Source organism: Ursus arctos, unplaced genomic scaffold (assembly GCF_023065955.2).
Source record: "Ursus arctos isolate Adak ecotype North America unplaced genomic scaffold, UrsArc2.0 scaffold_12, whole genome shotgun sequence".
Lineage (NCBI taxonomy): Eukaryota > Metazoa > Chordata > Mammalia > Carnivora > Ursidae > Ursus > Ursus arctos.
In genome coordinates, this window is record NW_026622786.1 from 14,251,595 (window position 1) to 14,279,377 (window position 27,783).

Genomic DNA, 27,783 nt, shown 5'->3' on the forward strand with positions numbered 1-27,783 from the left:
CTTCACTCCGTCTGGGGCTGGAAGGCATCGCACCTGCTTGCGCCCAGAAAGCCATCGGGGCAGACCTGCCCAGCCACTCTCTGAACTCGGCCCCGCTCACCCAGCGGAAGCACGGGCCACAAGGCCTCAGCAGCACACTACGGCCTGTGTGTCCTGCGGGGGGCTGTGTTCTCTCCCCCGGGGCAGAAACGCTCTCCCAAGTTCACTAACCTGGTTGTTTAAATATAGGAGAGGAAACAGATGCTGGCTGGCCGGAAGTCTCTGCGAAGACCGGGTTTTGGCCGTGGCTTGCTCAGGCTGATAAGCACATGGGGTGTGCTCCCAGATGGGCCTCTGCCAATTCGCTTTTCGGTCCTTTCCGAGGTTGCCCTAAGCCACCACCATCAGAACCTGGCTCCTCCCCAAACCCCTCCTCCTGGCTGACACGGAGGAGGGCTATTTTTAAACTGATCTTTTGACTTCCTTTTGGCCTTCCCCCTTGCTCTCCTCTCTCAGAGGCCCTGAGAGCAGCTTCCCGCCCAGGCCCACTGGAACCCCGGGGATGGTGATGCGTGCAGGGTCCTGGGTGGTGAGGGCCGGCTGTGCAGGGCAGGGACACGCCCCCCCCCCCCCCCCCCACTGGGCAGGGTGTTTAGTGGGGAGGAGGGGTGCCAGGGCAAGCAGGCAGGACTATCACAGGACTCCTGGCTTCAGGCCCAAGTACTAGGGCAGGGGGCGCACTCAGAGCAGTCACCCAGCAGGAGTCACGTGAAACCTGCCGTTCCAGGACCCTACGTGCCAGGGGCACGTAGATGGGGACAAATGCCCTGAGCCTGGACATCACCCTGCTCACCCCTCTGGGGGCTGACCCTTCCTGGGCTGGGCTGGGCTGTGCTGACCCGAGCAGCGCACCTTTGCCGTCTGCGGGGAGCACCCCTCCGGTGCCCCTCGGCTCCCGGAGTTCCAGAGGAGCGCAGCTGGCCAGCTGTGCCGCCAGCATCCTCAGAGTGTGTTGCGGATGAATCATACTGACGGTCCCAGACCTGGCAGCCCCGGCACCCCCGCAGTAGAGGAGGGGAGCACTGCTGCTGGCACGGGGACTTCCAGGGGCCACGTGAGAGACACATCCCGCCACAGAGGCCCCCGAGCTCCGTGGCTGCTGCCCCTGGCTTCCTGCACATCCCAGACCCACAGCCGGGCAGCTCAGGGGCAGCCACGGAGCCCGGCAGCAGTGGCCCTGAGAATGGGCCCACTGCGTGGGGGGCAAGCCGCCGTTCCTCCCAGGGAACCCCTGCCTTCTCTTCTGGGAGTGCTGGGAGAAGGCTGACAGCACCCACTGCTCCCACCAGGCAACACACAGCCCCTGCCCTCTCCCCACTCTGGGGCCCTGCAGCCAGGACCTGAAAACACCTCTCGGCTAGTGACTCCTTCCTTCTTCAAAGAAGCAGGGCTGAGGACAGGCATTTCCTCTCTCAGACACAGGGAACCCAGGCTCAGTCCTCATGGGCGGGGGGGACACATACACACACACACACACACACACACACACACACACACACACTCCTGATTCTGCAGCCCCTGTGAAAGCAGGTGGGATGGGAAGAGCCAGGCTACATCCCACGGGCCAGTCTCCACGCGATGCTCGGAAAGGCCTTTCCAGGTTAGAGTCTGGGTCAAGAACTAGGCCTTCACTCTGGAGATTCCCTCTTTAGGGGACGCGCGGACCCGGGGGACATCTCTGTGTCGAATTCAGAATTCTAGACGCTCAACCTCTGTCGGTCGTCTGTGGAGAGTGGCACCCCACCCCCCAGGGTTGCCGGGGGACTGTGTGTATGAGTGTGTGTGTGTGCCCACCCACACTGCACACACACGCAGTGAGTGGTGGTGGTGCCAGGCACTAGAGTATTTTTTTTATTTTTTATTTTTTTAAGATGTATTTATTTATTTGAGAGAGAGAGAGTGCACGCGTGTGTGCATGAGAGTGGGGGGAGGGGCAGAGGGAGAGAGAATCTCAAGCAGACTCCCCACTGAGCTTGTGGCCTGACACGGGGCTCGATCTCATGACCCTGAGATCACGACCTGAGCCCAAACCAAGAGCCGGACACTCAACGCACTGAGCCTCCCAGGTGCCCCCCTGTGCCAGATACAAGTTTAGACTTTGCTTCTCACTCACTCTCTCTATTCCTTCTGAGGGCCTTTGCTGTCACCTGTGAAATGGGGAGTTGGGTCCATCGTTTTCTAAGATCCACTTCCACCTGCACATAGAATTCCACGTGTAAAATGGTATCTAGGAAAGGGCACGCCCATGCTCTATTCATTTCGTCACAACACAGCAGCGTTAATCTCCCTCAAGGAAAAGCCAGGAGGAGCCGGGAGGTTGGCAGCAGTCCTCGGGCCTGACCCCAGGGCCCGGCTGCCTGTTTGCCCTGCTCAGATGCGGCTGTACCCTCTGCCCTCCTCCCTGAAGTTCGAGCATCTTCCTCCCACGGCCTCTCCAGCTGCCTCTCCGCGACCCCACCCCAGCCCGTGGCGGCCCTTGCCTCCCTGCAGATGTTTCCAGTTTCTAGATTGCACGGAGTTCACGTTGGTCATTTGTTCCATTCGCTCAGAAACAACAGCCAGCATTATTGGCAGGAAACGGGGAGGGTGCCAAGCGCAGGATAACACAAAAAGCCCTAGTCATGGGCACTGGGTGGGGTGGGGGCTGGGGGAGGGAAGGAGCGCAGGCTGGATTGTCTCGCAGTGACCTAGAGTTCTGTTGTCCCGGCTGAAGTCATGGTCACTGAAGCAAGGTCCAGCCTTCCTCTGGGAAGGGCCAGAGCGGGCCAGTTGACTCATCTTGGACGGACAAGGACAGAATGAGATGCTATCTTGGAGGCTGGGAGCGGCTGCAGGCTGGCTCGCCGGCCTGGCCCTGAGGCTGAACCTCGACCAAGAACAAATTCTATTTCTTTGTTCCTTCGAAATCAGGAAAGATTACAGGGTTCATGAAAGATTAGATGATGTTTGGCGTTTAAGGTCGAGCGCAAATACAAATAAATGTAATGCAAATTAAATTATGGGCCTCCCGTGGCCCCGGATGTTTGCCACGCCGCTGTTTTGGCAGGAGTCAGCTGTGTATTCAGCAACCTTCACGCCGGGCGCAGGAGGGGGCCCCTTCATAGTGGGTGAGTAGTGAGCTGCCAGGCCCTCCAGAATGAATGGCACGCGAGACATGGACACTGCTTATTGCCCACGGCAATCTGACTCTTGAGACCCGCCCTGGAAGAGCTTCACCAGCAGGAGGCTGGGGGCCCAAGGGGCTTTTAGGGGCTAGTGAGCGGGCAGGCCGCCCCTCCCCAGCCCCAGCGGAGTCATGGGTGGCACTGTCGATGAGCCCACCAAGCAGGCCTGTGGATGCTTTCCTGGGCAAGCAGGTGCCACCCCCCAATGTAGACAAACCACTCCAAATGGGACCAAGAAGGCACTTCCTGGCAAGCGTGAAGAAGGGAAAGGGAGGTGTTATCGCCTCCTGAAGTCTCCTTTGGATACTTCCCATTTCTGAAGCCAGGAGCACGTCGGGGGCCCCGACGTCTCTCAGTGAGAGACTGAGAGGCAGCACTGGAGAAAACAGGATCTGGGGGGCACGTCTTTAATGAATTCCCAGCAAGCCTGTATCTCACCATTTGGGGAGGGGTGCAAGGTGTGGAATGATTTTCCTTTAATTCAGTATGTTTGAGGCACCTCCTGAGTGGATCCCCGGGCCTGGAGCTGGAGGGACACTGGTGATGAAGCATGCAACCCCCCACCCCGTCCCGGGCACTGACACCTGCTGGGCTTCCCTCAGGTATCTTCGTCATCGAGCAAAGGGGCAATGAAGACACGGAGAACAAACAATTTGTCCAACATCTTCCACGTAGAAACAATTTAAAACAAGAAAGACAGGTTTGTTTAGAAGCCCATGGCTGGACCTGAGAATGACTTTTCCCCCTGGAGCCCATGGGTCAGAGCGCAGGGGAAAGGGCCTCCCCCTGCACGAAGAGGCGTCCGGCTGTGGCTGAACCCACTATCACCCATGAGCGAGGACTGACGGACAGGCTGTCAGGGGCCAGGCGCGGCAATGAAAGAAGGAAAGACCAACTGTGGGCGTGGTTTGAGGGGGACCCCGGCTGTTCAGACAGCTGTGGACCAGGGTGACCAAAGAGCCAGCAAAACAGAGCAGGGAGAGAACCCCTCCAACAGGAGACTCAGAGTATCAGCCCTGAAGAAACACAGGAACTCCCAACCATCTGGACCCCTAACCATTTCTGCCAGGAAAGAAACAGGGCTACTTCTCCAGGTCTGACCTTGAACTAGCTACTCTGGGCATCGGTTTCCTCTGGCACTCCGTCCCTCTCTAAATCCTGTGTCCTGGAACGCCCCCACTCACGGAACACAGTGACGTGGGGCAAGTCACTGGACTTCGTGAGTCCTGTGCCATCGAGTGTCAGACTGAACTGGCCAGCCAGGGTCAGAGGGGGTTCGAGGTCTTGCGGACACCGCAGTGACCAGTAAGGCATGGATAAACTGGCTCGGTGGAGTGCGAATGAGCGGAGTAAGGCGGCGGACAGTACGTGTGTGAGTGAGTGTGTATATGTGTGTGGGTGGAGGGGGCACGCTTTAGATACGTGACAGAGATGAATGCCGTGGGGTCGCAGGTACAAATCCCGAAACCACGAAATGTGGAGATGTTAGTCTCTCCGAGGGTCCCTTTCCCGAGGCCCTCACTGGTCCCACGCTGTTTCCTATCTGAACTGGTTTGAGATTGAAGTTAGAGGCAAGAAACCATTTTTTCTGAGTAGGAGTTCTCCCCGGGTACCTCCTGATTCCGCGCTGGACGCTGAGAGGTGTGGGCAGCGCTCTTGGGGGGCGAGGAGCGGCCAGGCCCCGAGAACACCACATCGTGCACTCAGAGAGGCTTTATCGCGGGTCCCCTTTGTGCCGGGTACTATTTTAGGCTCTTGGTACTTTGGGGACAAGGGGAGTGGGAGGGAGAGCTAAAGATGAATGAGGCATAATTTCTTATGGAGTTTACTTAAGGATTTACTAGCTCGTGGGAGAAGCAGTCACGTAAATAAATAACTATAAATGGGGTCATAAGTCCTCCAGGGGAGGAACGTGTCAGCTGACGTGGGCGTGGAGAGGAAGCTATTAGCTCAGTCTTCTAGTGACTTCAGTCCTTTGTGGAAGTAGGCGGGGTGTACGTAAATAAGAATGAAGTCTACCTGAGGGAATCACAGCCCCATTCCTAGGGGGGTGTTTCCGATGCGGTAGTGCGTGCTGAATAATGGAGCTCCAAGCCGCGTACTGAAAGCTCTCCTCAAAGAGCTCGGTTAACCCCAAAGCACATTTTCTGTCTCATCATTTTTTTTTCTTTTGCCCAAACTGATCATCTAAAATACGATTGTGGGGGCGCCTGGGTGGCTCAGTCAGTTAAGCATCTGCCTTCGGCTTCGGTCATGATCCAGAATCCTGGGATCGAGCCCCATGTCGGGCTCCCTGCTCAGCGGGGAGTCTGCCTCTCCCTCTCCCTCTGCCCCTCCCCCCCACTCGTGCTCTCTCTCTTGCCCCCCCCAAATAAATAAATCTTAAAAACACTAAGATTGTGGACCGCTTGTTGAGGAAAAGAACCTCACCCCAAAGTCAGGGAGGGTGGGGCAAGGATCTTTGTACAACAGCCTGGAATAACCCCCTTGCAGACCTGCCTTCAAGATAAATGCTAGTGTTTCGTCTAACGTTAGTTGCACGTATTTATTGAACCTTGCCAACTTCCAAAAAGTTGGGAGGCCGCTCCCAGTAAAAGAATAGGGCATGACAGAGTCGCTTACAGCCCAGGAGCCCAGGGCTGACATGGAGCCCACAGACGCCCCTGAAAGCCCGCACAAAGCGCGGTCACTGAGATAGAACACCAGCTCCTAGCCTCTCGGCTGCCCTGGCAAAGCGAACTACACAAAGCTTCCCACAGAGCAGAGGCACAAAGCAGGCTGGTCTATCCAGAAAAGCAACCTCTTCGCTAGCACGAAACTCCTCAGTGACATTTAGCCCAAGGAACTTTCTGGAAGGAACATGACAACAGGCCGTTCTCAGTCGTGATGAAATGCTGAGACGCACTTTCTACGAGAGCTTTCTATATTTACCTTTAATAAAAAGCAGAATGGGTCAGGTTATCTGGGAAGGCATTCGGCAAGGAACTAAAGTAATACGATTTCACGCTGCTGCTGTCTGATCCCAGACCAGGGGAAGGAGCAGCGCTCGGAGAACGCAGAGGTGCCCCGGCGGCCCACCACGGGCCCCAGACCACCAGCATCTCAGCAGAGCTGAGGAGCGGACAACTGACATGGTGACACACTGCCCCCCATAGCCAGCCTGACCTGTGACACAAGACTTACCCAGCAAGGCACTGAGGAATGTCTGCCTCAAATGACAAAGTGGGTTTTGGCATAATTGATACAGAACTGTTCTCACGGGGTGCACTGGGAAGAGCCAGGGCTTTGAAGCCAAGGATAGACTTGGGTCTGGGCCCCAGCTCTGTCATTTACGGGCTGTGTTGCCAAGAGGAAGTCACTCATTTGTCACCACTCCTGTTTCCTCATCTGGGCACTGGATCGAACAACACGTACCTACAAGGCGGTTGGTGTTCTCGCAAAGGCAGCGGTCACGATCGTAGATACGAAGGCCTTGCGGAGTAGGACGGGAAGACGCACACAGCAGCAGAACAGGGAAGTTACGTATCTCCTGCCCGGTTCCCAGTTCATCACGGAGTGTCGTCACATGCGTTAGGGAGAAGGTTAAAAAAACGGGGTGGGGGGCAGGCTATGGCCCCGCTGTCAACAGTTAGGATCAGCGGTTGTCCTGGCCAGACTTCATTCGTTCCTGCACCATCCGGGGTTTAGATACAGGCTGTGCAGGTCGACACCAGGATCTACAGTTGGCCCCGGAGGCCTGCCCCGCTTTGGGATTTGGGGAGACACCCGCCCGGCACGGGTGATGAGAAGGCTGGCGCTGCGTTGTGAAGACATTCAAAATGTTTTGAGAAATCACAGGCTCTGAAAGGCGAGAGGCTGGGAGGCTAGCCAGCACAGGCCAGCAAGGCTGCCCACGGAAGGGAGAGGACTGGGCCGAGACTGGCAGGTGCCGAGGGAGGGACCAGGGACGCAGGGCAGCTGAACGTCCCAGTGGGACCTCGCCTGGCAAGCCCTCTTCCCGTCTTCCCTGTCCTCCCCTGAAGTGAGGAGGCCAGCGGCGGGCTCCCGTTCCTGAGTCGCCTCTGGCCTGGAGCAAACCCTTCCAACCTCTGGGCCTCAGTTTCTTCTGCGGTGAGCCGAGATGAGTAATATCGGCCTCACGGGGTGGTTTTGTTAATTGAGTGAAGTGGAGCGTGTGAGCGGCTTCACACACACTAAAGAAAAACCCAGATACTGTTTTTATTGGAATACTCGCAAGTCTGAAAGTAGAAGCATCTTCTCAACCTTCTTGAGTCAAGAGGACTGAATTCAGTGCTGCCCAGAAATACGCCATGGCATCGGCTTGAGCTTGGGCAGCTGGCAATCTGTCCTTGTCTCCCTTGCCCTCAATCCTCAGTTCCTCCATGTTCTGCACCATCTGAGGTCTCTGGCTAAACAGCGCCAGAGCGGGGTGCCACCAAGTAAGTGCTCCCGGCTTCTCTTTTTTTCTCAGCCTGCGTCCTGAGCGGCTGTGGGAATGTGCTGCCACCTGGTGGTCACAGCTGAGCATAGCGCCCCAGCAGAGACTCGGAAATAAGCCGAAGCTCGTGCCCAGAAGCCTTTGCCCTGCCAACTCTTGTAGTTTGAACATCTCCTTGCTTTCTGGGTGCCTACAACCTGGAAAAAATTTAGAGTTAGCTGAACCCTTCTCTGGACTCTCCATTAGGGCCTGGAGGCCTTCTGACACACGTGGTGTCAGTGGGGGTCCGGAGGGTGGGGCGTTTAACCCAGGAGTTCCCCTTTGCTGAGCAGGATTTCCTGTTGCTCCGAGTGAAGGAACCTTGAACTCTCCCTTCCCCCTTGCCCTGGCTCAGAGTGCGTCTCCTGAACTCCGGCTGGAGGCCTCAGGCGTCCCTAGCTCCTTGGCCGAACCCATGTGGCCCAAGTCAGTGGGCCCTCGTAGGAGGCCGCCTGGGGACAGTGGCTCCAGCTCAGCCCCTGGAGGGAGGCTTCCGGAGGGCCCAGCGGCCTCCTCCTGGGCTGAGAGCAGGGAAAGGAGGGGTGCCGGGAGAGGCCACCTTCTTGGCCATCTCTCTCCTTCTAAGCCTCTGCGGCTGCCTAGCAAGCATGAAGCTCTATAAAAATATAGAGCTTTGGGGAAGTGGTGATGGGGCCAAAAGGAAGTGACCAAACTGATTTTGTGCAACTCTGCTGGCCGCTGCGCAGGCAGTGGGAGCGAGCCCCAGGCAGAAGCCACCACCTCCGGCCTGCCCAACATCCTGTCTCAGCAGCTGCCTGGACCACTTCTAAGTCTCCAAAGGCTTTTTCTCCCCCCCCCACCCCGCCCCCCGCCCCGGGCTGCTGCTTCCATAGCATCTTGCTGCTGGTGCGGGATGGTGGCTGGGGCTTTTCAGGCTTGTCCGAGAAGCTGCAAAGGAGCCGATGAAGGGCTCTCTGGCCAGCCTGTCACCCCAAGGGAAACCCAAGGGAAAGGCGGCCTCCCTGTGGCTGAGCTGTGTCCAGGTGTGTCAGGCCCAGGACTCCAGACGCTTTCCTGGTGGATCCGCTTGACAGATCATCCCTGATCCTTGTCTCCTCCATGGAGTCCAGGTTCTTTTAGTAAAACTGAAACAGACACAACCCTTCTTGTAGATGGGGAAATTCCTTGAGCCACGTCTCACTGATAATTTATTATTAAAAAACCCTATTTTTGGCACTCTGGTCCAATGAAAGATTTTCTTTCTGTCCCAGAGCTCCCCTTGGGGCCCCACCAAGTGGCCTGCTGGTTCTTCCTCCTCTTCGTGAATCAGAGCAGGTGCCAGACCTACAAGGTACTTGGGCTCTCTTCCCACAGTCTTGGTCACCTCTTTCTTTTCCAGGTGTGAGGTGAGAACATCCTATTGATAATATGGCAACATCCAGTCCAGGGACGCCTTGTCCTTGTGAAAGCTTCCCACGGTTGTTCACTTGCGCATTCATTTACTGAAGCCAGGAGCCCGAGTGTGAATGCCCGCTCTGCCACTTCCTAACTGTGCAACCCCGGGGCAAATGACGTCACCTTTCTAAGGCTTCGTTTGCTCCGCAGTGATTATCATATCTATTTCATCAGAGAGCGCTGAACAAGACCATGAGAGTAAAATGCTCTGCACTCGAGATGGTATAAAGCAGGTCTCAGCTAATTTATTGGTGTTCTGTGCCCAGTGCCAAGCTGATGCCCTCTGGTTCACTGAGGTGCTTTTGTAGTCATTCATTTACCAAAAACATACTTGAGCACCTGCCATCTGCCAGGCATTGTGGGGGGGCTAGAAATGAAAAGTGGAGGTCCCTATGCTTTGGGAGCTTGCAAGATAACAGGGGAGGGAAGCTTATAAACACAGCACGGGGAGGGGATGTCTGGGAAGTTTTCTTCAGGGTCCCGTTTGAGAACAGTCTTGAAGGAAAAGTGCTTGCATTCTAGGTGGATGCGGGGAGAAGGGCTTTCTGAGCCGGGTGCACAGGGGAAAGGAAGTGAAAGCGTGGTAGTGCTTGTGGTTGCAGGGGGGAGGGGGATCCAGGCACCGGGAGGCTGCAGAGGCTGGGAGACCCCAACCTCGAAGGGTCTCCTATGCCATTCCAGGGACGCTGCACTTGGTCCTGAGGGCTACACGGAGGCTGTGAGGGGACTTGCATCTGGGGATGACTTGGGGGGCTGAGGCGGTCTCTCCGTGAGAGATGAGGGAAGTTACCCCAGAGCAGCTGTGGCATGTGTGTGTGTGTGTGGGGGGTAAGCAAGATGACCATCTGCCCTGGTCGCTCTGTCTTCTTTTCCAGGCTGCCTTCTGGTGCTCCACCTGGAGGGAACAGTTGGCTCAGGGTGCAACCCTAGGCCAAAACGCTAAGGAACTGTGGAAACGTCTCCCTCATCCCTCCAATCACCTTTCTGAACAGGGCTGGGTTGAGGCCTGCGTTGTTCATGGAAAAGAAATTTCCAAAGAATTCCCGGATGGGAAGATGGGGCTAGGTCAGGTGTCCCAAGTGTGGCCCCTGCCTCTCCTTTTCCCCCTGGATTATTCTCTCACTGGCAACCTACACCGACCACACTTATCACTGGTGCTGGGTCACAAAGCCCAGCAGTCCAGTCCTTCCCCAACGCCTCGGTCCACTTGCCATGGCCGGATCCACGTCTCAGGCTCTTTCCTGGCCTCTGCCACCTTACCCCTCACCCAGCTTCTGGCCCATAACCATGCAGGGCCCCATCCCTCTCTCTAAGTGTGGAAACTGTCCGTCATCTGACCAGCTCTCAAACACAAAGCAAAGCTGTGAGGCAGACCTGGGGCAGCCAAGCTCCCCCCCCCCGCCCCCCAGGAAACCACCCCATTGCTGTCCATTCACCCCAACCGGGCAACATGACTCGTCCCTACACCACACAGTATCTCTCTCACATTGGGCTGTTTGGTGCTACCCGGTGACATGGGGCTGGCGGGGAGGGTACACCAAGACTCAACGACTGCTTAAGGGAGACTTCTTTCGGTAGCACTCAGCCTCCTAGAAATGGCTCTCTGTGACTTCCTTCTCCAAAGCAGAGATAAAGAAAGCAGTTGCAGTAGAAACTTCGATGAGAAGCCACGCTGAAGGCTGGCAAAACTTCTCAAGCTCCCAGGGCGCAGGGATGCGGGCGTAGTTAACCCTGGAAAAGTCGGAGTGGTGGAGATGCTGTTGGGGACGGGCTGCCCCTTCACGTCTGGGGGTGGGGGGTTGGCCCAGGAAGAAGCGGCAAGTCTGGAAGGCATGAGCAAGGGATTCAGGCTTGGGCCAACTGGGGATGAGGTGGGGGAGCAGAGGGTGATGTGGAAGCCGCAGCCCGTGGCATCTCACCGATGCCCTGGTGAGAACGTGAACAGCACTGCTGAGAGCGTTGAACAGTAGTTTTGGCTGTACGTAGATTGGTTGAAGGCAAATCTTAGAAACCCTTCAATTCACGGTGTGGGCTCAGGTCCACACATCCCTTTCTCTAAATCAACGCTTTGGGCAGGACTGAGACACACCTGAACTCCATGGATCTTAAATAACCAATTGCATCTAAATGTCTGGTTGTCCAGAAGTTGTAGACCAGGTGAGCAACTTCCAGGAAAGCAATTTGGTTCCTCTTTTCCTGCAGGTGGGGGTGGGAGGGTATGCCACGTGACAATGTGCGCCTGTGGCCCTTGCCCTCCTTTCTGCCTGGCCAGTCATCCTGTTGTCCTGCTGTTCCTCAAAGAGGTTTGTCACCGGATGGGTTGCTGGGGTGAGGGCATGTGAGACGTTGGTGGGTGTGCAGGCCGACGAACGGAAATGTAGAGTCAGCGGATACGCTTTTGGGAGGTGCGGAGTTTTTTGCCCTTGTAAGCAGGGGATCTTAGCGTGCAAAAGTGGGGTCCCAGCTGTGCCTGGCCCAGAGTCAACTGCCACTCAACTCTCATGGTTTGCTGCTTTGCACTGTCTCAGTCTGTTCAGGCTGCTGTTAACAGAATACCAAAGACTGGGTGGCTTATAAGCCATAGAGATTCTCAGTTCTGGCGGCTGGGAAGCCCAAGTTCAAGGTGTCGGCAAATTTGGTGTCTGGCGAGAGCTGGCTCCTTGGTTCATGAATGGCAGGAGGGGTGAAGAAGCTGTGTGGGGTGTCTCTTATGAGACATGAATCCCACGCAGGATGGCTCCATCCTCATGACCCAGTCATCTCCCAAAGATCCCACCGCCTAATATTGTCACTTTGAGGCTCAGATCTCAACCTATAAATTTGGGGAGGGGGCCACAAACACGCAGTCCGTACCATGCACTGAGAACCCAGAAATTCTGGCTAAGGCTGCCACCAGAATCTATTTCTTGTTCCCCTGTGGCTCCTATTTGCCTCTTTGTCCCAGGATCTTTCTGCCAAGCTAGCAGCAAGCCAGAATATTCTAGTCAGTGCTTCTATGGCTCTCTCATGCAGCGCCGCACTCCCATCCCATCCAGTCCCCGAGTGAAAGAGTTGTGAGCCTTCTCCATGCCGCTCACCCCCTCCTCTGCTCTTTCCATCTTCTTGCTGAGTGTTCCTGGTCTATGCTTCCTCTTGGCCCATCTCACTTCCTGAAACACCCCTGAAGAGGGTTGCTTATCTCGATGGAGCTCGAGTGGCCCTCTGGGGGCAGGAGGCAGAGGCCTTGAGCGTGCCTGTCTGGGGAACTAAGAGAAGCGGCACTTTCAGATTCAACCCACACAGAACTATCCTCCACGCTTCTGGGAGCCCCGGGATGTGTGGCCCACAGAGGGGCAGAAAGTGATTGCCCCCGGATGGGCTCTGTCTAGGAAAAGCGGGGGTCTCCAAGGGAGTGTCCCACCAGAGAAGAGAAGGAATGAGCCACTGTTGCTGCTGCACCTGGACCCCTAGCGAGATGCCTGGCGCGAGCTAGGCTCACTGGACCACACGGATCCTGTCAGCACGCCTTCCCTCGGGAGGCTCCTTGGGGAGAGCAAGATGGCCGTCAATAGCACTGCCCTGTTGTTGGCCAACGTGACCTACATCACCGTGGAGATTCTCATCGGGCTCTGCGCCATAGTGGGCAACGTGCTGGTCATCTGGGTGGTCAAGCTGAACCCCAGCCTGCAGACCACCACCTTCTATTTCATCGTCTCCCTGGCCCTGGCTGACATCGCCGTTGGGGTGCTGGTCATGCCTTTGGCCATCGTCATCAGCCTGGGCATCACCATCCACTTTTATAACTGCCTGTTCATGACCTGCCTGCTACTGATTTTCACTCACGCTTCCATCATGTCCCTGCTGGCCATTGCCGTGGACCGGTACCTGCGGGTCAAGCTCACGGTCAGGTAAGAGGGGGCAGGGTGGGGCAGTGGGGGCAGTGCCTGGGACGTGGGGCTTCTTCAGTGGAAACAAATCCAATCCGGCCTCTGAGCTTGGAAGAGGGCACTAAGTTTCTTTTCACCATTTGGTGTGTGAGGGGCTTAACAACGCTGAGCTGGGACTGGGGGACAGAGGAACGCTCAGTCCCTCTCCCCTGACTCGGGGGGGGGGGGTGTGCTAAGGCCCCTGAGGCAGCTAAAGATGATGAAAGTTTGATGCCTTTCTTTCTTTCTTTCTTTCTTTCTTTCTTTCTTTCTTTCTTTCTTCTTTCTTTCTTTCTATTTTTTGATTAGTGTCTCTAGCTTAATGCATCTTTAATTAATAAAAAATGTTCTTGAGTTTTAGAAATGATAGAAACCTATCAGATAAAATAAGGAGCAGACAGAGAGGAGTAGGAGGAGATAAATAAATGGACGGGTCCTGTTCTTTGCAGATGTAGGTTATTTTAAAGTTATTTTTAACTTTGCTTCCTCTTCCAAGTTGAGAAGAGGACCAAAAAAAAGTTCTCCACTGCAGAAAGTAGTAACAACCTTTTGTGTGATGATGTGAACAGAACAGACTGCCAAACAGAGACATCTCATTCCCCAGGTGTCCGGAATGGCAAACAGCTTGCACTCCCTCTCTCTCTCGTCTTGGGGAAGAGACGTGGGGAGGGAGCTGCAAACAAGCTTTTGATAGTAAAAAGCCCAGGCTCAAACTCAGATCTTGAGATCTGAGCTGGGGCAAGTGACTTCTGCTGCTTTGGTTCCTCGTCTTTGCACAGAAGTTAAGATACTCTGAACTTGGACTTACGTCATTTCCATTTTACCTCTGCCACTTCTAGCTCGTACGGGTTACCTGCCTGTTTCTTTTTTTTCCACCTATAAAGTGGGGACAATAATCGCCGCTTCCTCATCCATTTCCATAGTCCACTTCCAAGGTCTACACTCACTCCATGGCAGCTCTAACTACTGTTACCCTCACCGGTCACCAGCAAGGAAATGGAGATTCTTGTAAAACTAGCTTCAGTTTGTCGGGAGACGTAACTGAGATAAAGTCTCCCGAGTGCACAGTCAGCACGTAAGGAAATCAGTTTCCCTCTTGGAGTCTGTGTAGGATGTTGTCAGGAAGGATGGCGGAAGGAGGGACGGTGCCTCTCGTTGGACGAGTCGTTTGAGGTCCTGGAAACACTTCAGTGTGCCCTGCACGCCTTCACAGACCCGTGTCACTCGAACACCAAGTGTGGACGCCAGAGCAGATGGAGAAGCAGGGGCAGAGCATGGGTGGGGAGGGCGGTGCGGGAGAGGCTCAGGCTAATTCCCAGCTTGCAGCCCAGCAGCCAAAGAGACCAGGGAGAGCACGGCTGGAAACGTACTTTGAGACCATCGTGGGTAGGCGATCCCAAGAGACTTAGAAAGAAAACTCTTACTTTCCACGAATCGAAGAATTCTTGGGCTGGCAATGGAGCTGTGCACGCGGCAACGTATTTCTAATCCATTCTATATCATATTTCTTTTAAAAGTCCCCCAGTTTGCTGGAATGCCAGCTCTCTCTCCCTCCCCATCGCCCCACTCCTTCCTGTAGCGAGTCCTAAATGAACTCACCCGTTCTCTTCCGTTCGCACAGATACAGGAGGGTCACCACTCAAAGAAGAATATGGTTGGCCCTGGGCCTTTGCTGGCTGGTGTCGTTCCTGGTGGGACTGACGCCTATGTTTGGCTGGAACATGAAACTGACCTCAGAGCACCACAGAAACGTCACCTTCCTCTCCTGTCAGTTCCGCTCCGTCATGAGGATGGACTACATGGTCTACTTCAGCTTCTTCACCTGGATTTTAATCCCCCTAATTGTCATGTGCGCCATCTATCTCGACATATTCTACGTCATCCGGAACAAACTCAATCAGAACTTTCCGGGCTCCAAAGACACAGGTGCATTTTACGGCCGGGAGTTCAAGACGGCCAAGTCTCTGTTTCTGGTTCTCTTCCTGTTCGCTTTGTCCTGGCTGCCCTTGTCCATCATCAACTGTGTCACCTACTTCCACGGGGAGGTGCCTCAGATTTTTCTGTACGTGGGCATCCTGCTGTCCCATGCTAACTCCATGATGAACCCGATCGTCTATGCTTATAAAATAAAGAAGTTCAAGGAGACCTATCTCTTGATTCTCAAAACCTGTGTGGTCTGCCAGTCCTCTGATTCCCTGGACCCGAGCACGGATCAGACTTCTGAGTAGTTATCCGGGAAAGGTGACTCTTGACCGCATTGACCTTCGGATTCAGCATGAGTAAACACTTGAGGACCTATCCACCTGAGCCAGGGGCTTTCGCGTCCTTAATTCCTTCTCCTGAGGTGGGGAGCATTCGACTGGCTGCCTCCAGTTGCACCTCCCCTCACGCCCGTTCCTATAATCCAGTTGTTTTCTTGTCTCTCTTTGATTCAATGTTCTGGATGCCTGACGTGAGGGGAATGTTCTACTGTTACTACCGCCTGTGTTCCTCCTCCCCAAACAGGAGGGGAAGTCACGGAGTCTGAAGGATGCCTTGTTGACTTAACTGATGAAAGGTCCTAATCCCGCTGGACATGGGTGTGGTGGGGACTCAGTTCCACTCCGTTGTGGAACCAAGCAGAGAAACCGCACCAGCCGACACCGGGGGTGATGGCAGGAACAGAGTGTCGCAAAGGGGGACTGAACCTGCCGAGTTCACCTGTAACTGCATTTGAGTAAATAAAAGATGACCGCTAACCGTCGCGTAGCTCTTTGCTGAGGGTCAGGGTCACTTGGGGCTCGCAGACCCAGTTGGCTGCTCTTGGCACGCAAGCTGCTTGCCACCAGGAAGCATGCCGTGTTCACCTGTTTGATCTCTGGGCCCCTCACCCTTGCCCTAGAACACCCTGCTCCTTTCTCCTGGGCTGATCGGGGCATTTGCCAACTTGACGAGTCAATTGTTAGAGAAGGATCCAAAGAGGCAGAAAAGAGACACGGGATGGCTATTATTTCTAGAGTGCTTTCTGTGTGCTAAGCACTTTCCAGACATGATCTCTTCTGATCCTTCCAATCTCTGAGGTGGGTGCCACCATTATTGTCCTGTCCATTTTGCAGAAGGAAAACGGAGGCCCAGAGAGGTTAAGCAACTTGTCTATAGTCACACAGTTAATGAGTAGTGTAAAGCCAGGATTTACACTCAGCCCTGCCTTTTGGGAGAACCCAAGCTCCTCATCACCTATTTTCAGGCACGAAGAGGGACTCGTAACTTTTCCAAAGTCCAAACTCTCAAGTTCACCTAATGAACGATTAGCAAATGCATGGATACGTGCACGGTTTGTATGCTCGAGGGCTGCTGGATTTTCGGAGGGGGGCGGTTTGCCTTGGCTACTGTCATAGCTGTCTCATTCATCCGGACACCAGGCGAACAGAGTCCCAGTCACATCCTTCCAGCATTGGTGTGGCTGTGGAGATTCAAGGCGACATCTCTGGTTTGGTCTATCCAGATTTGCGCTGTGGCCCCTCTCCCAACAATGAATATATGACTCTGATGAGAGCAGCAAGCTGGGGATTTCAATTAAACCACTTCAAGAGGATAAGTGTAATTGAGATTTTTTTTTTAAATTAATTCTTAGGTGGTTCTGAAAGTTTATCTTGACTGCAATCTTTGGCCAGAGCCCGATAACCATATTTATCTAGTTCGCATTTCATTTCTGTAAAGGTCTTCACTTCTCCCCCGTCACCCCAGGAAGAATGAATACTGTCTGGGAAGTCTAAAGACTTACGTCTTCTTTGCTCCTAATGCCAAATTGAGTTGGTCGCCGACCCACGCACTTCCCAGCACCGCTCACAACCGTGTCTTAAAGGCGAGTGACTAGGACCTGTTTCCATTGTCCCTGGAAGTGTGGGAGGTTACCTTCGTCTCATCAGCCTCCCCTTCAACATTTGGAGATCTTTGTTCCCTAAAAATCCAAGCGCCGCCCCCAAAACCACAATTTTTTTCCCTTAATGGCACCTTCTTGTTTGATTTAAGGCTCCCTCCCCTGGCCCCGCCAAATTAATTTTTGTGCTTAGTTAGAATGCCCTTCAGAACGATGCCCTGGGTTTGCTGGGGGGCTTCCGGTGGCCGTGGTGCCTGCTTCTGCCCACAAGCCACCTTTGCCCTGTTGGATCCTTGAGGGAAGTGCTGGTTAGTTTTCGCTTCCAAACAGAGGCACTTGACAGTTTACAAACAATCTCTAGCAGTTGCTGTAGCAACACTTAGCACCTGCTCTTTGGGGAAACTTGCCTTAAAGGGACCACTTCCCTCAGAACAAAGCAGCAGTCTGTCCTGTGTCATTTGGTGTCATAAGGTGAACTGTGGTCTCTGATTGCAGAAAAAACTCCCCCTCCTTTTCTTTTTTCCTCCTATTCTCCCCCTTCTCTCACTCTTTCTTTCTGAGGGCCACTGCTTAGCAAACCCACTGGGGGTTTGCAGGGAGTTGTATTGTTTTTTGGGTTTTTAAAAAAATGTTTTGTTTCGGTTAAATGGGAACATCCTGAGCCAAGATGTCCCACCAGCCCCGAAAGAGCCCTTAAAGTGAGAATGCCTTTCGGAGTCAACTCAAGAAAGCTGAATTAAGGTAGATGTTGAGTAGCTGGCTTTATATACCCATTTTTTTTAAAATCAAGTCAACTGTGGGTAAATGAAGACCAAGTGAGGCCCAGCAAAGGCTACCCCCAAGTTTGCGATAGAAAGAGAGAGTCCGTCAGGGCCCCTCGCATTCTGGCAGAGACTCCAAGGCAGGCAGCGGAGGGGGCCAGCGCTCTGGTGGCCACAGGGGGGCTTCGCTGGGCGCTGGTGGGAGGCTGGGGGCTGGGGGGCTGGGGGAAGCTGTGGGCGGGCTCATACAAATGGGTCATCCTGCGTGATTGGTTAGGAGAGCTCTTCGGCTTTCTCTGGTTGGCCCCAGGATGGAAGCGGGACCAATATTTGGGAAGCTGCCAGTTATTACCAGCTACTTGGGTTGATTGTCACAGGGATTATCATTTGGTGTTCCAGACCTTGGCTGGAGATCATGGTCTGATTCCCTAAAAATCTGACTGCTAGCAGGCTGGCTTCCCTGGCCAGTTACTATAGATAAGACGCTGGTTTCCTGGGCCAGAAATTCTGTCCAGAGGTCTATTTTTATAGGTGGTCTGGCCATTGTCCATGGGTACATTCAGTTTTTTACAACCACAGGCACATTTTCTAGAGACATTCTGCCCTTAGAGGCCATAGTGGGTATGGTGGGAATGGGAAAGGAGCTGCCCGTGGCCCTGACCGCTCGGATGACATAGCGTATGTCACATCCCCTTGTGACGTCTAACATCTCCAAGCTTTCGCCGTGTTGTTACTGCTGTAGAAGGATGAGTAGTATCATGGAAGACTTAGCATCAGGTCATCGTGGCTGGACTAGCTGTTGTGAACTCCGGCAACTTCCTAAAACCGAACCTCGTCATACCTGAGTGTCGTTTTGTTTTTTGTTTTCTACTATTTATGATGGAGAACTTCAGGCACACAAAAGTGAAGAGGCAAGAATAATGACCCCTCGGGTATCTGTTCTGCTGCTTTAGTGATGATCAACTTACAGCCAATGTTGTTCCATTTATGTCCCTTCCCACCTGCCCCACCCTGATTTGTCTTGAAATTTTGGACATCAAATTATTTCGTGTGCAAACATTTCGGTTTTTCTTTATGAAAGGTACTTTTTAAATGATAGATTGGCTTATTGTCATTACTCACTCATCTTCTTAAGTTATACATCGAAGGAGTGAAAATTAATTCCTCCCTGACAAGGCAGCGACAGAACAAAGAGCACCAAGAAATACTCGGAAGGCTGGTAGACACGTGGTTCATACTTTGTAACTCTGGGCCTCTCATTTGCTTTAGAATGTTACCTCTTCATGGCTTGGGCACTTTACTGATATCTGCGCCCAGTGCATTTCTCCTTCGGTTGCTGCTTCTTTGGTTTCATGGCGCTATCTCTGAGCCATCCCAAGTGTCCATTTGGCTGTAGCTTTCTCAGAGAGAAGGACTGATTTTTAAAAATAACAACCACAATATCCATCTGAATTATCAATTGCTATGTACTTTTTATTGATTTTTCTTTTTTTTAAAAGATTTTATTTATTTACTTTTTTATCTGAGAGAGAGCAAGTGAGGAGAGGGAGAGGGACAAGTAGACTTTGCACCAAGTATGGAGTCCCAGCACTCTGAGACCATGACCCCAGCCGAAATCAAGAGCCAGGTGCCCCACCGACTGAGCCACCCAGGCGCCCCCATTTTTATTGATTTTCTTGATCACACAGGCCAGCCCTGATTCAGTTTAGGAGGGAACTGCCCAACGGCATGAGTGCCAAGAGCCATCTTTGAAGCTGGTTATTTTTACTTATTTTATAATTAAAAAAAAAAAAAGAACTCATAATTCCACCAGTCTTTAAAAAAAGATTTTATTTATTTATTTTAGAGAGAGCAAGAGTAGGAGCAGAGGGTGGGGAGGGGGGGGGAAAGAATCTCAAGCAGACTCTGCCCTGAGTGTGGAGCCCAACTCGGGGCTCGATCTCATGACCCTGAGATCACGCATGACCTGAGCTGAAACCAAGAGTCGGATGCTCAACCGACTGAGCCATCCAGACGCCCCTTAGGGACTGGTTCTCGACAATGTCATTATCATATCTGGAAAAAAAGTAATAATTTCTTAACGTCATCAACTATCTAGCCACTGTCTAGACCTTCAGTCAGGATCCAAATATGTTCCATGTATTGCAATTTGTCGTTATTTCTCCTAAGTTCTTTTTAATCAATAGATTCCTCCTTCCTGCCTTCCCCCTCTTTTTTCCCCCCCATCTTGCGGTTTATTTGTTGAACTCACAGAGGTTTGATGAGGAGTCAATGAAGCAATGTAGGTAACACGCTTACTACCGCGCAGGTAAAACGGGCACGTGCAGGAGGCGCACCGCTGGCCCGCGTGCTGACCGCCCGGGAAAGAGGGAGAGGCCCCCTCCCCCACGAGAGGATGGTGCTGAACAGCCTGGACCCTCAACCACGCGTGGCTCTCGATGGGAAGGGCTAGCTCTGGGGGGTGATGAGTAGTGATCAGCCAAAATTCACCTGAGGGGTGGTTCTGTAATTCAAACTTTCAAAATCAGTGGTCAAGCCAGGAGTCCCAATAGGAACCAAGAGAAGCTTCTCTCGCTACGTGGACAGATGTCCTTAATTTGTCCCAGCTCTGCCCGGGGAAGCTCTCAAGAGGTTTGGACGCGGCAGCCCTGGCTCTTGACATCCAAACACCCACCTGCTCCTAACAGCTTCACGCTTCGCCCCCGACCCCATTCCCTGGGGGAAGCTTCGGTGTCTACTTGGGAGTTGGGGAAGTCAGCACTCTCACCTGGTCCATTGGCAGGACAGGCACAGTTGCACCCCTGGCTGTGTGCCAGCACGGGTGTATGTGCCTGTGCTCTTCTGAGTGGGTACAAGGCTCTGTTGTACCAGGGTGCATTTATCAAGGAGGGGAATCTCCACTGCTGTTTTGGGGGTGCCAGGAAGCCCACAATTTTTTCAGTTGTCTATATTGTTATCAAATAAGTTTATTTCCACAAATGGCATCCCTCGGATGAGGTACGCTTGTGCAGTGCACAACCTGGATAGCTATACCTAGAAGCACTGCTTGGATTGACTGGTTGTTTCCTTTGCCCTGGTCTCTGCAAACAGGATAAAGCCAACTGGAGCTCAAACATCTCGGTTCCCCTTAAACAGATCCGGGATTCCTGAGACCCCTGGGCATGGCTTGTGATTGCAGTTGAAGGTTGCTCACTGCCATCCAGTCATGGGGTTCTTCATTCTGCTCTTCCTGACTGTCTTTTCAGGTAAGATATAGGGAAGGAACATTTCCAGCCTCCAAACTTCCCAAACACCCTGCATTTCCTTGCATTTCCTTCTCCTGTCCTACTAGGAATGCCGGCTCAGTTGCTCGAACCACTCACTGCAGGAGTGGGATAGGGAAATAAAAGGAGGAGACAAAAGATCCTGTTCAAATTCATCCTTGTTCTTAGGTCTGGTAAGAGGGTAGTGAGGGGAGAAAAAAAAATTTGAAAAGAGGGTTGCGAGGAATTTGAAAGCCTCAGCTAAAATGTGGGCTCTGTACTCTCTCAGCGTAAGTTCCCCTTCCCTCCCCCTTCCCTCCCCCAAAGGGTTTGTGCAGATGGACAGGGCCAGAACTTTCTGCTGTCTGCCTGTGCCTGAGCCCAGAGTGAGACCCCAGGGGACTGGCCTGGTGACCTTGCCGGCTGCTGTGCCTCTCCCTGGGTCAGCGCCAGGCCTGTAGACCGAGCATCACCCCATCTTCCTTGTGGGGCTGATCGGAGAACAAAATATGAAGTCATATCCATTCATATGAGGCAGCATCTGCGGGGACTTAGCCCACCTCTGGAAGGCTGACACAGTGGGGCCCCTGCTGCCCCCTCTCTGCGATTTGTCCAGATACTTCCTCAGCCACAGTCAAGGGGGACATGGTGTGCACGACTTCCTCACTACGCAATTTCCTGAGATGGTGGAGCTGCCCCTTCAGGCCTTGTACAGAGGAGACGGAAGGTTCTTAGCTTTTCAGAGCAGAACCTGACTCCCTTTGTTCTCAGCCCTGTGCAGCCAGCAGAAGCGTCCGAACCGTCTCATTTTTGAGGGCGCCTCAGTGGCTCAGGGGGGCTAGGGGCAGAGGCTCTGCTCGCAGTAAGCCTCGGGCTCTTCAAGCCCCGCCAGGCAGTGGTGAGAGGCCGCCTGTCTTGGCGCGGAGGGGGTTCGTCAGGCCAGGGCACGAGCCTGGGCCGGGCTTGCGGTAGTAGCGGGTGAGGCCTGCTGGGACCCACACCACAGACTGGCTGGCTTGAACGACAGAGACTTCCCTCTTCGCATTTCCCGAGGCTGCAAGTCCAAGATCAAGGAGTGAGCGGGTTTGGTTTCTGCCGAGGCCTCTCTCCTTGGCCTTTTGGCTGTGTCCTCACACGACGGTCCCTCCGCCTGTCGTCTGTATCCTAAGCTCCTTTTTCATACGGACACCAGTCAGGAGGCATTCGGACCCTTTCTAATGACTCCATTGTAGCTTGATTACCTCTTTAAAGGCTCGGTCCCCAAATACAGTCACATTCTGAGCTACTGGAGGCTAACACCTCAACAAATGAATTTTAGGGGGACCCTATGTGGCCCCTTAATAGTCGCTCACCCCAAACAGGCAAAATAAAAAAATCAGATTCTTGTGCTTTCACTGATTTTTCTCCAGGATGGCAGGAGCTGGGACACATTTAAAGAAACAAGGGCACGCGGGTGTGTGTGTGTGTGTGTGAGTGAGTACACGCGCGCACGTGCCCATGTGTGTGTTCACAGATGCCATGGTTGTGGACGAGAAGGTCAAGGCAAGCTCTGCGCTGGCCACGGCTTCCGCCACCTGCAGCTACAGCGCCCACTGCAAGGACCACCCCAAATACTGGTGCCGGGGCTACTTCCGGGACTACTGCACCGTCATTGCCGTCATGCCCAACAGCACCGACCGCGTGGCCCTGAGGGACACGGGAAGACAGCTCATCGTCACCGTGTCCTGCCTGACCAAGGAGGACGCGGGCTGGTACTGCTGCGGCGTCCGGCGGGCCTTTGCCAGGGACGACATGGATTCCACAGAGTTGGTTGTGACTGACCACAGAGGAGGCCTCGCTCGTGATTTTTGGTCTGGGAAAGGTAAGGAGCCTGTCAGCGGTCCAGTCAGGGGCGACCCACAGTGGCACGTGTTCGTGGGTGTGGCAAAGGCTCACTGAGGCCCGGGAGCACCAAGTCAGGCTCCCCCTAGGTTCTTTGGGGTAACCTGGTCTCTCCTTCCCTCCAAAGTTGGGTGGTTGCTGATGAACTTGGAATTCGGGGAAGAGGAGGGCGTGCGGGCTCCAGGGTACTCCTGGAACCTTCCTTCCCTCACAGCAGTCTGGCTCATGGGGTTTGGGAGAGGCTTGTGGCAGGGAACAGTTGGGGGGGCTTTGTGTCGCTGGCCGGGAAAGGCTCTGAGGTTGTTGCTACCCGTCTCCAGCCTTGTAGGTCTAGAATCTTGAAGATGCATGTCTCGAGAGGTGAGGGAGGCTATAAAAATGATCCAGGAGGCTCTAAAAAAAGGCCCATGTGCAAGAAAATGAGCACACTCGGAAACTGGGACGAAGATCGTGGCCAAACGGGTCAGGAGTGCAGTTTACACCCAGATGCTGCTGGGCGGGTGTAGGTTAGACGGGAGCCTGCAGGGGGAGGTCTGGCTAAGCCGGTCAACTGCTCCTTTGGGCCAGGGCTGAGTTCTCCAGATGCTCACCGGAAGTCTTCTGTCAAATGCCCCAAACCTCATTTTATGTCAGAAAGCCTCTGTCTCAGGCAAAGGGCTCACGGAAAGCGCTAGCCTTTCTCTTTTTTTCCCTCTATGGTTTCTCGGTTGTTTCCATTTCTAGAAGGGGTGTCTTTCTATCATAATCCAGAGCACAACGCTGGTAGGAAAACAAACCGAGAACTTAAGGGAAGCTGCAAGAAGCCTCCCGGGGCTGGAAAAAGAGCCTTACTCACACTTGAGCAACTAGTAACTTGATTAGCAGGCGTCTTATTGAACGGGTGACATCCTCACACCTGGCGTGTTTCTACTGTATCGTTTTAGGCTTGGGATGAAAGAGGTCCCACCTGAATGTGCTCCTTGTGTAAGGCCCCCTCCCCCAATAGATGCGCCAGAGAAGGCAATGTGGGTGGCCATGGCGGAGCGTCTCCCACTGGGTTTCCGTGGCTGTCAGGAGCACAGTGTGGCAGTGATGTCACCTATTGGCTCGTTCCTTAAGGATTGGACTAGCCCTCCAGTGCCTCTGGTGTCCCCTCCCATAACCTTCAGCCTGGGACTCTCTAACCATGGGCCACTCCTGGTCCCCACAGGGCTTTTGTGCAAGCCTGCCTCCAGGTGCATGGACCCCAGTGACAGCGGGTATGGCTTGGCCAGCAGAGTGTGGGCTGGATTTCAGCCCCGACTTGTTCCCTCCGCCTCCTGCCCTGTGCAGGGCACGCTTATGCGCTGCGCCTGCTGCCTCGGCTTGGCCCAGCCTTTGTTCGGAACACTCATTCTCTGAGGGTTGAGGGAATGACAGCCAGACACGCAGAGACGCAGAAGGCAAGGGCAGGCCTGGGGACAGGCTCACTGGACCCTCAGCAAATCCTTTCTGATGCAGACCTCTCAGGCAACGAGACCAGAAGCTGCAGGGCTTCCAGAGTGGTCCACAAGGCCGATCGTTCCAGGTGAGGGCCAGCCGGCTTTGGGGGGGTGAGGCGGGCAAGGGTGACACTGTGTGGCAATCGATTTGCACCTGCTGCTTTTCAGTGGCATGTTGCTGCTTCTCCGCCTCGACTTCGGATCTTCAATGTGACCATGTGGTTTCTCTCAGAAGAATATAGTTGAGGACTCTTGGATGCATGAAGCAAAAGTGCCCTCTCATTATTTTAATTAAAAAGGAAGATCACAGGGTGCCTGGGTTGCTCCGTCGGTTAAGTGTCTGCCTTTGGCTCAGGTCATGATCCTGGGGTCCTGCTCAGTGTGGAGCTTGCTTCTCCCTCTCCTGCTCCCCCTGCTTGTGCTCTCTCGCTCTCTCTCTGTCAAGTAAATAAATAAAATCTTTTAAAAAATAAAAATCAAATCAAAAGGAAGATCCGGCTTAAGGAGCGAGCAGAGTCTCACACGTGAAGGGTGGGGCATGGCATCCTCAGAAACGGTCCGGTGTATCTTTGGGACTTCTCAGTCTCTGATCTGCTGCTCTCATGTGTGTTTGCTGCCTCTCTCTCTGCACTGCCCTTTTCTGTTGCATTTTGGCCACTTCTAGCTCCTGAGCTTGTGTCTGCTGTGTTCAAGAGACCAGCCACTCTGGGCACTGGACCTTGCTACTCCGAGTTTGTGTTAGTCTCTGAGGAAGGGGCTCGGCCCCGCTTGGTCTGCCCACCTGCCCAGGTCCAATCAGGCTGGGGCTGGGGGACAGGAGCACTCTGAAGGGGCGTGGTGGCCACGAGCTACTGGGACTGGTTGGGGGCGGGGGGTGGGGCGGATCCCAGGAAAGGGAATCCTGAACAGAGAACCAAATTCGAGCGACATGAAGTCCGTCTGTCTGTGACTCCTTCCAGGGTGTCCATTCTCGTCATCTGCATACTCATCACAGGTTTGGGGATCATCTCCATAATCAGTCATTTGTCCAAAAGAAGGAGAAGTCAAAGGCACAGAAGGTGTAAGTTGCCACTTGGGGGTGGGGATTAAGGAGAATGAAAGGGCCAAGGAGTAGCTTTCAAATGAGTGACGGTGACCCTCGTCTTGTTGCCTGGACCCATGGAGGCCAAAGCAGCCAGCCCATGGGCTGGGGGAGTTTCTGCTTCATGGTGACCAAGGCCCCATGAGAGGTGACAGAGAGGGCATGGTGGCCTTGGTAAGTGGGAGTGTGTGTAGACTAGGGAGGAGGGAGGCCTTGGGACAACCACACCGCAGGTCCCCGTGTGTGGAGGGCCACTTGCCTCCCCAGCACACAAACTTTGGAGGTAGACTTACTCTTAGCTTGAAACTTCTTGTTCACCTGGAGGGACTGTCAAAGGACCTCTGGGGCCCCTGGGAGGGCAGACATAGAAAAGTTTCCTTGAGAAGGGCCAGGAGTGGAAGAGGACAGGCCCACGGGCCTCACCCCTGGTCTTCAGCCAGCGGAGGAAGGCCCTTACGCTTTGTGCTTTCTTCTGCCCTTGGGTGATTACAGGTAAAATCTTCGCTAGAAGCCAGAAAACCAGTCAAGCTTCTTCTATGATCCCCATACATCTGGTAAGGTCTCTCCTTGGCTCTTCCTGGGCCCTGGGCCCCACAGTTACCTGATCTTTAGGGATCCCCCTTTCTAAATAGAGAATAGGAAGTTTGTTCAGCAGGGTCTATGTGGATCTGCCCACCTCTCCTTTTTCTCTCTCTCTCTTTTTAATATTTGTTCAGCTTTCCTTTGGGGCAGCATCAGAGAAACCAAAATCCTCAAGACCACCATGTGGTGGTTCTGCTAACCTCTCAAGAGGACACGAGGTAGAAGGAGCACCACATACAAGCGCCTGTTTGGCCACTAGGGCTTTTTATTTTTTTTCTTTTTATGCTCAGTAGCCGCAGAAGTCCATTGGGCAACAGGGACACTGTAGACATAGTTAAGAGCAGACTCCCACTGCCTCTGGGTCTGGAAGTGCAGAGGAACAACATTTCAGAGAATGAGAGAAAACACACACACACATACACACACACCCCTGGCTGCACCTGCTACTGAAACACAGGGTAGAGCCGGAAGAATCTGGAATTCAAAGCTAGGGCTGCCAGGCGTCATACTCTCCCTGTGATAATTTGGCCTTATGGCAGAGCAGAAGCCCTAAGAAATCAAAGCCGCGGATCCCTTTTGTCCTCTATGAGCTTCGGGGACCAGTGGAGGTGGGGAATGTGGACAAAACAACATCTTTCTCAGTTGTGCCCAAGACCCCTCCCTTTGGGACCCAATTGTACTGTAGGTGTTGGCAAAAAACCATTGTCACTTCTTTAAGGCACGATCTTGGGTAACTTCTCACTCCTCTGGGCCTGTTTTCTTCTTTATAGATTGAGGACCCCAATGTCATACTCCCCAGGAGTTTTTATTCATACATTCACTCTTCTTTCAATGCGCAAGGACCGTGCTAGATGCTGGAGATACAAAGGCGAGCAAAAGAAATGGCATCTGTCCTCACAGCACGTATAATGTAGAGTGGGAGGGAGACAAACCATCACACAGATGAAAAATTGTCAGCTAGCATAAGTGCTCTCTAGGGAAGGCACAAGGTGTCGTGGAAGTTGAGGCAAGGGAATCCAACCCCATTCCTTTTGAGCAAGGAGTTGTGCGACCCGGGTTAGCCCTGGCCTGCTTCCTCACGCTCAGGCAATTGAAACGTGGCAGCTGGAGTCAAAGACCCTTCTGGCTCTGACGTTCCTGGAGTCTGCAGGGGTCCAGTGGCATTAAATCACCGAAGCGTGCTGACAGGTGAATGCCAGCCCCATGTGCCAAGCTTCCCTACTGACCGACCAATGAGCTTTCAAGTAATGACAGCTGATTTCCGCCCAGAAAACAAACTGTGGTCTTTAGTCCCCATAAAGAGACCAGGAGAGAGTTTGCCACTTCTACTGCAGAAACGCGCGGCGGAGGTGGGCAACGGATCTCAACTCGATTTCCTGTTTCTGTTCCCTGCAAAGCAGACAAGTCACTGAAGCCCTCCGCGTGTGTCCTAACTCCACAGAAAATGGCTCAGCCTGAACAGATGTGACTGAAGACTTCTTTTATTTAGTTTATAAATTAAGTGATGTTTTAATAGAGTCGTCAGGAAAACCAGCCCGCACATCGTGGGGACCGATGGTGATCTCGCAGGTGTTCTGCGGGACCCTCTGACTTGCCAGCGACCACTTGCCGCTGGCTGAGAACAGCCGTCGTGAGTGAGGAAGAGGGGCAGAATCTGGCTCAGGGGGCCAGGAGATCCCTTGTGTGTTCTCGGTTTGCCAATAAATTCCCGATTGGTGTGGAATGGACTCTCAGGTACCACTAACTTCTCCTGGGATACCCCTGGAAATGTGTTTTCAGAAAAGTTTCAAGTACAATGTCACAGTATTTATTTCTGCATTGGTATTACCGGCTGTCCTACCAAAGGAAGGGATATAGGCCACGCCAGCAGGGCTCAGGTATTCTTGGTGAAAAGATTGTCCTCTATGGGGCACTGT

General features: G+C 53.5%; 1 protein-coding gene across 1 annotated transcript; it reads left to right on the plus strand.

Annotated features, from left to right (window-relative positions):
* The first annotated feature begins 11,639 nt into the window (after window positions 1-11,639).
* LOC113244439 (adenosine receptor A3) lies at window positions 11,640-27,582 on the plus strand. Its single transcript, XM_026483775.4, has 6 exons — window positions 11,640-12,983; window positions 14,623-15,225; window positions 22,342-22,724; window positions 24,224-24,290; window positions 25,164-25,264; window positions 27,265-27,582. The coding sequence occupies exons 1-6, from the start codon at window positions 12,634-12,636 to the stop codon at window positions 27,333-27,335; spliced, it is 1,575 nt and encodes a 524-aa protein (XP_026339560.3). The 5' UTR covers window positions 11,640-12,633; the 3' UTR covers window positions 27,336-27,582.
* The last annotated feature ends 201 nt before the right edge of the window (window positions 27,583-27,783 follow it).

Coding starts and splice junctions, on each gene's coding strand:
- LOC113244439 (XM_026483775.4), top strand. CDS start 12,634: ATGGCCGTCAATAGCACTGCCCTGTTGTTGGCCAACGTGACCTACATC. Junction 15,226..22,341: donor AGCACGGATCAGACTTCTGA/GTAGTTATCCGG, acceptor TGTGTGAGTGAG/TACACGCGCGCACGTGCCCA. Junction 25,265..27,264: donor AAGTCAAAGGCACAGAAGGT/GTAAGTTGCCAC, acceptor TTCCCTGCAAAG/CAGACAAGTCACTGAAGCCC.